At 32.7% G+C, this 10,033-nt stretch overlaps 1 protein-coding gene across 3 annotated transcripts in view; it reads left to right on the top strand.

Moving 5' to 3' along the window:
• Positions 1 to 9,659, top strand: part of LOC117178966 — a 168,121-nt gene extending 158,462 nt beyond the window's left edge. For 2 of the 3 annotated variants that reach the window (XM_033370561.1, XM_033370559.1), the window contains exons 3-5: positions 1,430 to 1,793; positions 5,615 to 6,903; positions 8,828 to 9,658. In XM_033370561.1, coding sequence (XP_033226452.1) covers positions 1,430 to 1,793; positions 5,615 to 6,903; positions 8,828 to 8,898 — 1,724 coding nt within the window. In that variant the 3' untranslated portion in view covers positions 8,899 to 9,658. Of the gene's footprint in view, positions 1 to 1,429; positions 1,794 to 5,614 lie in introns of all 3 variants that reach the window. The other variant, XM_033370562.1, reaches the window with a different exon arrangement.
• Positions 9,660 to 10,033: the final 374 nt, after the last annotated feature.

Raw genomic sequence — 10,033 nt, 5'->3', positions numbered from 1 at the left:
GAAAAATTTGAGACTCAGGGTGGTACTAGTAGGAACGTCAGAAACGGGGACACAAGGTGTAGGAGATAAATGCAAATTTGGGACTCAGGTTGCACTAGTGAAGTATTAGGCAGCGCTAGAAACAGCGAAAAGAAAAATTTGAGACTCAGGGTGGTACTAGTAGGAACTTCAGATTCGGGGACACAAGGTGTAGGAGATAACTATTAGGGAGCATTGGAAAAGGCGAATTTCGGACTCAAGGTGTACGAGGGAACCATTATGGAGCATTAGAAAAGGGGAATTTGGAATTCAGGTTGCGCTAGTGAACTATTTGGCATTGCTGGATACGGTAAATTTGAGTCTCAGGGTGCACTAGTGAACTATTAGGCAGCGCTGGAAGCAGCGAATTTGAGAATCAGTGTGTACTAGGTGACTAAGAAGTAGGAAGTGCTGGAAAAAGCAAATTTGAGACTCAGTGTTTACTGGTGAAAAACTAGGAATTGCTGGAAAAGGCGAATTTGGGGATCAGGGTGCGCTAGTGAACTATTAGGCAGCTCTGGAAACAGCGACTTTAAGACTCAGGATGCAATATTAAAAAACTAGGGCGCGCTGGAGACAGGGAATTTAGGACTCAAGGTGTACAAGGGTTACTATTATGGAGCATTAGAAAAGGTGCATTTGGGACTCAATGTGTCCGAGAGAACCATTATGGAGCATTAGAAAATGCAAATTTGGGACTCAGGTTGCACTAGTGAAGTATTAGGCAGCGCTAGAAACAGAGAAAAGAAAAATTTGAGAGTCAGGGTGGTACTAGTAGGAACTTCAGATTCGGGGACACAAGGTGTAGGAGATAACTATTAGGGAGCATTGGAAAAGGCGAATTTCGGACTCAAGGTGTACGAAGGAACCATTATGGAGCATTAGAAAAGGGGAATTTGGAATTCAGGTTAAGCTAGTGAATTATTTGGCATTGCTGGAAACGGTAAATTTGACTCAAGGTGTACAAGGGTTACTATTATGGAACATTAGAAAAGGTGCATTTGGGACTCAAGGTGTCCGAGAGAACCATTAAGGAGCATTAGAAAATGCAAATTTGGGACTCAGGTTGCACTAGTGAACTATTAGGCAGTGCTGGAAGCAGCGAATTTGAGAATCAGGGTGCATTAGTGAGAAGCTAGGGAGCGCTGGAGGCAGCGAATTTGGGACTCAAGGTGTACAAGGGTTACTATTATGGAGTATTAGAAAAGGTGAATTTGGGACTCAAGGTGTCCGAGAGAGCCATTATGGAGCATTAGAAAATGCAAATTTGGGACTCAGGTTGTGTTGGCAAGATTGTGTTCTGTAAATTTCAGATTTTTGTCATATTTTTTCTGAGCCATATCTGGAGTTGAAGTCGAGGTAGAAAATTGAAAAAATTCTTGAATATTGTAAAAACATTTTGAATTTTCAGGTGAAGGCTGCGTGGAGAAGCCCGTTTCGACCTTGTGGCGCAATTACGTGAGCAGCAGTAGACCCGATGTTTCAATGAGACTGACGGTCACAAACGGTGGATTGACAGCCACAACTAAGGACCATGGCCTGACGGAATATTGGGCCCACCGAGTGACGTACTGTACAGCACCAGCCTCCCACCCCCGACTTTTCGTTTGGGTCTATCGACACGAAGGGCGCAGATTGAGGCCCGAATTGAGGTGCCATGCTGCCTTGTGTTCCAAAGAATCCACCGCAAGGCGACTGGCTTCGACATTGAACGCGAGACTTCATCAAGCTCTGCTGGAATTTCGAAGGGACAAAGTTTCCAGGCAAAATGCCAGGTAAATGTATCATCTAAACTCACACAACTTACGCTCTTTTGATACAACAAAATTTGACGCTTATTCTCCTTTGGTGTGCCAAACTGATAAAATTCCTACCTTACCGATCTCGAGACGATTCGGCAGCTCAAGTGGTTCGTGTCCGTGCTAGTTTTCTATAATGTTCTCGAAGGGTCTCAATGATGTCATGAAATAATAAAGCGGAGTTGTGAGAAATTAATTTTGCGTGAATAAATTCAAAGTTGTTTATCATTTCCATCAGTATGGAAATGAATCACTTGAGCTACTGATCACCCCGAAGTCGGTAAAGTAGGAATTTGTATTGAAAACAATTTTTAATCCATTGAACAAATTTAAAAAGATTCGAAATTAACTAAAAGGCGTTGATTTTTAAAAAGGTATAAAGAACCTTTTTTCACAAGAAACCCATCTTTGTGAGTCTGATACGGGAAAAATTATAGATCTAAAAATATACAGGTGGGATAAGTGGTTTTGAGTGAACGACCAAATGAAAGTGAAAGGCGTTTTACGTAAATAAAGATTTCCAGTTTAAAGTTTTGAAGTGATGACCTTATAAAAGAGAAATAACAAATTCGTGTAGGAGAGAAATTGTAAAAAGGGAAGTTAAAATTCAACTCGCTAACCAGTGAATTTAAATAATTCAGGAAGTCAGATGAAATTTGGAATTTGGAATAAATTTGACGGGCATCATTCGAGGTCGGGACTTGAATTATTAGGTTTCCAAGATCGGGGTCATCAGGTTGTTTTGTTCAGTTTAGCCTCAGAATAATGAAACACGTCCCATTCTCGAATTTATTTATATCTTGGGTAAATATCTGAGATAGCTTGAAAATTTATATTGCAATGCATCAAAAACATTGATTAGAACTTTTTAAAATTAAATGTAAAGATTTTTCTTTGAAAACTTAATTATTATTGAAAGTTCTAATCTCTAACAAGTTTTAATCATTCAGATTTTAATTATCTCAAACTTGAAGTATTGCAAATTGCATCATGCAATATTTGCAACAATCATGTTCATTTTTTATAGCGCTTGTCAAAAATTTTACGATTTTAAATTCAAAATAAATGATTTAAATGTTAGGAATTTAAAGACCAGAGCCAAAATGTTGCGTAATGGAAAAATGCGAACTGGAAAACTGAATTTATTTTCTGAAAAAAAAATTTCCAGGTTTCCAACCTAATATTCGAAATAAAATGTTTAGAAACTTCATTGTTTATTTAAACTATTAATTCTATAGTCTGTGAATGATTAAAACTCATATTTATTCAAAATTCATTGTTTTGGGTAAAAATTTTATTATTTTTTTGAATTTTTCATCCTTTTGTTGGAAGGACAGCATATTTATTAAAAAGTAATTTTTTGGTTTGAAAATTCAGATATTTTGGTAGAAAATTAAATTTTGTATAATTCATATTTTCCGGTTGAGCATTTTGATTGTTTTGTAGCAAGTTTGTCTTCTTCATTTCAAAATTCAACAATCTGTTTGAATTTTTTTTCTTTCTGGAAGTAAAAATATTTTTCGGTTGAAAATTCAAATGCTTTGTTGAAGGTTAATCTGTTTTTATCGAAGATTCAATAATTTCGCTAAAGCAAAAATTTAATTCAGTAAAACAAGTTAAATTTAACTGTGTTGATTTAAATTAAGTCTTCTTTGTTTGAAATATTAACTATTACATTTTTTCCTGAGAATTCATATTTTTTATTAATAACTATATTACTTATGGTTGAAAGTTGGACTGCTTCGTTAACAATTTATTTTTAAAAATTGAGAATAATCTTTTTGGGTTAAAATTTAAGTTTTGTGTACAATTTTGTTTGTTAGAAATTAATTTTGTTATTTGAAACTGTAACTACACTATTTTATTAATTATTAAATTTGTTTGAAATCGACATTTGTTTAGTTTAAAAATCAATTATCAAGGCAAAAAAAAATGAATTTCGTTTGTGGAAATTCGTCTTTTTGTTCTGAAAATTCCTCTTCTTTGGTTTATTTTCTATTTTAACGAAACTGTTTGGTAAAAAATTAATCAGTTTTGGGTGGTGATTCAGCAACTTTGTGAAAAATTAATTTTCTTGGTAGAAGATTCATTTGTTTGGTTGAAAATTTATATATTTGATTGAAAATTTGTTTTTTATGTTCATGATGATTTTTTAAACTGAAAATTTAACTATTCCATTTGGTTGAAAATTGAACTTTTTAGTTAAAAATTAAACTATTTGACATCTTTTTTAAAAATTTCTTTTTTGTTGTTGTTGAAGGTTTATCTCTTTGGTTTAAAATGGAAATATTTTCTTGATCATTCAACTGTTTGAATATTAATGTAGTGAAGATCTTTTCCGGTAAAGAAAAGGCATTCACTCATTAATATTCTAAGATACCGAAAAAAGTGAAAACATTCAATCATTAAACGTTGTAAATTCGCTTTCCCATTTGGTTGAAAACGACCTATTTAGTTTGAAATTGTCTTATTTAGTTAAAAATCCATCTGTTTGAGTAGAAATTAAATATTCTTTATTTAAAATGAAACTGGTTCGAAATTAGTCATATGTTTTGGCTGCGGATTGAACAGCTTTGCTAAAAATTATTTTTTTGTTTAAATTTACATATATATATATATTTAGTTGAAAATGTGACTAATTTTTTTAACATTTAATTTTTGTTTTGAAAATTCATGTATTTTGTTAGAAATGCGTTTTTAAGCTGGAGCTTACTTTTTTAAACTGAAAATTAGCTTAGCCATTCGTTAAAAAAAAAAATTTCAGTTCAAATTTAAACTATTTGGTTGAAAATTCAACTCCTTTCTGAACATTTTTCTTTTTTCTTTGAAAAATCATCCCTTTTGGTAAAATTTGATTTTTTCTTAAATTAAAATGGAAAATTTTGGGCCAAAAATTAATCTGTTTTGGTTGAGGATTTAACATTTTTATTAAAAAATAATATTTTTATAGAAGATCCAATCTATTTAGTTGAAAATTTTGTTGAATATTCAACCCTTTGGTTGAAAATCGACGTATTTTGTGGAAAATTCGTCTCTTCGGCTTACAAATTTATCTCTGTTGGTAAAAAACTCTCCTTTGGGAATAAAAATGCTTTAAAATATTTGTTTGAAAAATTGATCTGTGTTGGTTAAAGATTTAATTATTGTGTTGAATGATTGCCTTTTTTTTTATTAAATTCAACCGTTTGTTATCAAAATATTATATATATTTTTACCAATATATTATATATTTTTTATCAGTATATTATATATTTTTTTAGTTGAAATATAAGTTATTACGTTTTTTTGAGAATTCATATTTTTTTTGTTGTAAGTTCAAGAATTTCATTGGAATTTGAACCACTTTGTTCAAAATTCAATTTTTGGTCTTGGAAATTCAGCAATTTGGTTGATTTTTTTTTCTCTCTAGATTGAAGAATTTTTCTTGGTTGAAAATGTAACTTATTTTTCGATTTTTTTTTTTTTTTTTTTAATTCAACTGTTTTTTATTAAAAATTCATTTTTTTGTGTGGGAAATTCTACTATTTGGTTGGCAATTATTCTTTTTCTGCAGAAAATTCAGCAGCCAATAATAAAATTCAAGCGTTAAACTTTGAGGATTAAAATGTTACAAAATACTGTGGAGTATTAATATATCTTTTTTACCACTTGATACAAAAATATTACAACGAAAGCTTATAAAAGTGTTAATAATCATTCAAAAGTTTTAATTTCAACCTTGTGAAAAAGATAGATCCTGTTTTAAAAATGATGGCCTTCCAGGAAATAGAATATCCTAATACTCTATCGATTTCCAGATTGTCGCTCGCCAACGCCGTCTACGAAAATCCCTCGTTGCCCCGAAGGAAAATTCTTTTGAGCACCGGAGGCCAAAACTATCGACCACCCCTAGAAAGGTCGAAAAGTGCCCCGAAGCTCTCCGCCATCGAGGAGGACACCGTTGCCGAAGAAATTGAGCAAAAGCGTTTGCTGGAGGAACTCAGATCCCTAGAAAGTGTCGCAAGTTGGGAGCAGGATGGATGGAGACTCTCGAGACTTCTGGATGTCCTCAACAGGGAATCTTCCGATGAAAACGGAAGTATTTCGAGCGGATGCGAAACTTCCAGCACAGCCAATAGCGAAGAAAGAAATCCTTCGAGTTCCGAAGAGTCCCACATCGCGAGCGAAGATCCTAGAAAGAGGAAAGTCTTCTTTGCTGATGATGATGTCATCATTGGATCGGGTCCCAGAAGAAATTCTGATGGGTCTCCAAATTTCATGACTTGTGCAGGAAGTCCCCGGTTTCGAAGGACGTCGAGGAAGAGTTTTTCCTCGAGGAGTGAAGGTGAGGAGTCGATGGAATCGATGGAGGAGGAGGAGGAGGAGGAGGGTTCTAATCTTTTTGAGTTCGATGATGAAGATTTCGATGAAGTCGACTACAGACCACGAGGGGAACATCCTCTGAGGCTGGAGAATCTGCAAAAGGGTGAAAAGTATCCTGGAAGGTGCAAAGAACTGGAGGAGGAGACCTTTCTTATTCTGGACTCTCTTGATGAAGAAGCTGACAGCGATGAAGGATATGTCGAAGCTCCACCAAAATTGATTGATCAAGATGGTACGAAACTGAACAAACTTGATCAAGACGACAGCAGTGTGATCAAACTCGATCAAGATGGAGACTCTCTAAATAGAAAAGAAATTACGGATCCTCTTGAGGTTCAGAGGGAACTTCTCAGGACAGAATCTACTGATGAAGATTCAAGTCCTGAGATAAAATCCAATGGTCAGAGTCACTTTTCAAGCTCGAATTCCACTCCGAGGGAGAGAGGAAAGGAGGAAGAGTTGGATTTGAACTCCAATGGCGTAAAGAAGTGTCCAAAGGTTAAGGAAAACGAGAGACAGGATTTCATCCAGATCCAGTGTCCAATTTCTGAGACGATAAAGAAATTTAGCGCCACCCTGAAGAGCTCGAAATCTTTGGACATTTCGAACAAATCTTGTTTGAAAGTACTGAAGAGCTCAAAGTCGTTCGAGAGCTCGAAAACTCTCGAATTTGAGAGTGAATCGCCTAGTCTTCATCAGAGGAAGCAGTTGCTCGCCAAGCAAGGTGTTACAGTTTAGATAGAATCTTTTTTAGTTTAAAAAATTTATCGAGGATAAGAAAACCCACATCTCAACTGCACGCAATGTTGCCTCAATGCGTGAATGCTCTTTCCCGATCAATCTTGCTGCAATGTTGAATCAATGTTCCTTTCCTATTTTGCTCTAATTTATTAATGTTCTTTTCCAATCAGTGTTGTTGAAGTGTTGCTACATATGTTGGTAGAGTGTTCCTGCAATGTTGATACAATTTTTCTGTAATTTATAAATGTTTTTTCTCACTTAATGTTGCTGAAATGTTTTACTGAAATGTTGCTGAAATTTTAATGCAATGTTGATACAATGTTTCTTTGCCATAAGGCTGCAAGGTTGGTACAACTTTTCTTTGCCATATTGCTGCAATGTTACTGGAATTTATGAATGTTCTTTCCCAAAAAATGTTGCTGCAATGTTGCTGCTACATTAATGCAATGTTGCTGAAATATTAATGCCATGTTACTGCAATTTTGTTGAAATATCGATGCAATTTTGATGAAATTTTGCTCCAGTATTGATGCAATTTTGCTGAAATGTTGATGCAATGTTGCTTCAATGTTAATGCAATTTTTCTGCAACGTTGCTCCAATGTTGATTCGATTTTTATGCAATGTTGATTTAAGGTATGCATGTTCTTTCCCAATCAATGTTGCTGCAATGTTTTTTTGAAATTCTGCTGAAACATTAATGCAATGTTGCTGAAACATTGATGCAATGTTGCTCCTACATTAGTGCAATGTTTCTTCACAATAAAAATGCAATTTTGCTGAAATATTAACGCAATGTCGTTGCAATTTTGCTACAATGTTGATGCAATGTTGCTGAATTTTTGATGCAACTTTGATGAAATGTTGCTCTGTTGTTGATGCTATGTTGCTGAAATGTTACTGCAATTTTTATGCAAAGTTGCTCCCATCTTGAAGTTTTATGCAATGTTGATTTAATATATGCATGTTCTTTCCCAATCAGTGTTGCTGCAATGTTTTATTAAAATTCTGCTGAAATATTAATGCAATGTTGTTGAATTGTCGATGCAATGTTGCTCCAATTTTAATGCAATTTTTCTGCAACTTTGCTCCAATGTTGATGCAAGTTTTATGCAATGTTGATGTAATGTATGCATGTTCTTTCCCAATGAATGTTGATGCAATGTTTCATTGAAATTCTGCTGAAACTCTAATGCAACGTTGGTGCAATGTTTCTTTACAGTGTTAATGCAATCTATGTGCAATGTTTCTGTACAATGTTGCTTGAATGTTTCTGCAATGTTGCTGTAGTGTCTAAATGTTCCTTCCCCAATCAATATTACTGCAATGTTGATGCAATTTTGCTATAATGTATCAATGTACTTTCCCGGTCAATGTTGCTGCAATGTTGATTGAATGTTGCTACGCAATTTTGATGCAATTTTGGTACAATTTTGATGCAATGTTGACACAATTTTAATGCAATATTGATGCAACGTTGCGTATTGTTGGAGCAGATTTGACGTTTTTTTTTCAAGTGGTACGAAGCTGGTGAATGAAGAGAATTTTCCTATGCGATAAATTTTTAATCCAAATTATTGTTAAACCGACTTTAAATCAAGACACCTCTTTTAATTTTACTTTGAGCGCTTCTTCGATTAGGGATGTATCACAGCCGATCATAACCTCAAACTTGATAAGGAATCAAGAAATCAAATAAAGGAGAATTTTTTCCAGGTGAAAATATGCACGTGAAAATTTGCGCAACGAAATTTCAAACGTTCTGCTCGGAAATTTATTTATTTTTTTATATATATTTTTTATTTTAAATATCTTATAAAACGTAAGAGTTAGATGAAAATTAATATTATTTTTGAATTTTGCTTACAGTTTCACGTAAAATTCAACTTGAGAATTTATTATTTCTAGGTAAAATTCCACGTGGAAATCTTCTAGGAATGCTACGTATCAATATTCTATGTGCACATCTATGTCAATAATTTCACCTGGACTGTCAAGAGCCTTTAATTATAAAAGAGAACTCTAATCAAAGTATAAAAAAAAAAGTTTTGGTCACCGTTTTTTATTTTAAAATAGTTATTTATATTTTTTGCTTTTTCTTCTCTCACAGAGAGCAGTCTTGATTTTTATCCTATTTTATTCAATCGTAACTCTTTTTATTTCTCGTAGGATTCTCTACCGATGGCAGATTATTATAAATAATTTTTTTAAAAATTATTTTATTTAATATCAAAAATAGGAAATTTTTTAAAATGTAGTATGTCATCAACAAACTCTATGAACAATTATCCGTATCAATTATTTATGATGAAGCGAATAAAGTTTTTCCTTGGAATTAATATTTATTTGTCTCATAACAATGTGTGATAATTTAAATAAACTTAATTAACAAATGCACTGTTGGGAGCAATGTAAAAAAAATATTATCATGTATTTATAAACCAAAAATTCTATTTTTCACCGAGTAATTAAAATTTAATTAGCGTAGACTCCTTGCTATCAACTGATATCAATTTATGATTGTTTAAACAATATTAATTAATAAATTCACTATTGGGTTATTTTTTAAGGTAGAAACCTTCTTCTTTCAACGTTATTAAATGTAAATAAAAAATTTATCAACTTTTAGGTACATTTGAATGACAATCAATTATTAATAATAATAACAAATGATGATCGTTCAATCAAAATTATTTAACAAACGCGTCTGTTGGCTATTTTTCAACTTCTAATCCTAGTTTTTTCAAGTTAATCAACTTTTAATAACTAATTTTTAAACGTTTTAAAAACATCTGTATGAGAAAAAAATATCATTATTCTTATTTAACAACGTTGTAAACAAATTTTTTTTCGTCTCATGCATTTGAAAAATAAGAATTTCGTTTTTCTTGTGGAATTTTCTAAAAATTCCTGAGCAATGACTCATATTCTTATCTTAGTTTCGTAATAGTTGAAAAAATAATTGCCAATTTGTTATAAACAAATTTAATAAATAAGTAAATTATTTGGCTATTTTTTAAGATTGAAACTTTGTTCTTTTAACGCAATCAATTGCTAATATCACATTTTAAAACTTTCCTTTGATTGTTAAATAACGATAAATTATTGTTATTA

Source organism: Belonocnema kinseyi, chromosome 8 (assembly GCF_010883055.1).
Source record: "Belonocnema kinseyi isolate 2016_QV_RU_SX_M_011 chromosome 8, B_treatae_v1, whole genome shotgun sequence".
Lineage (NCBI taxonomy): Eukaryota > Metazoa > Arthropoda > Insecta > Hymenoptera > Cynipidae > Belonocnema > Belonocnema kinseyi.
The sequence above is the reverse complement of the archived record's forward strand: the minus strand, read 5'-3'. Positions and strand labels throughout refer to the sequence as shown.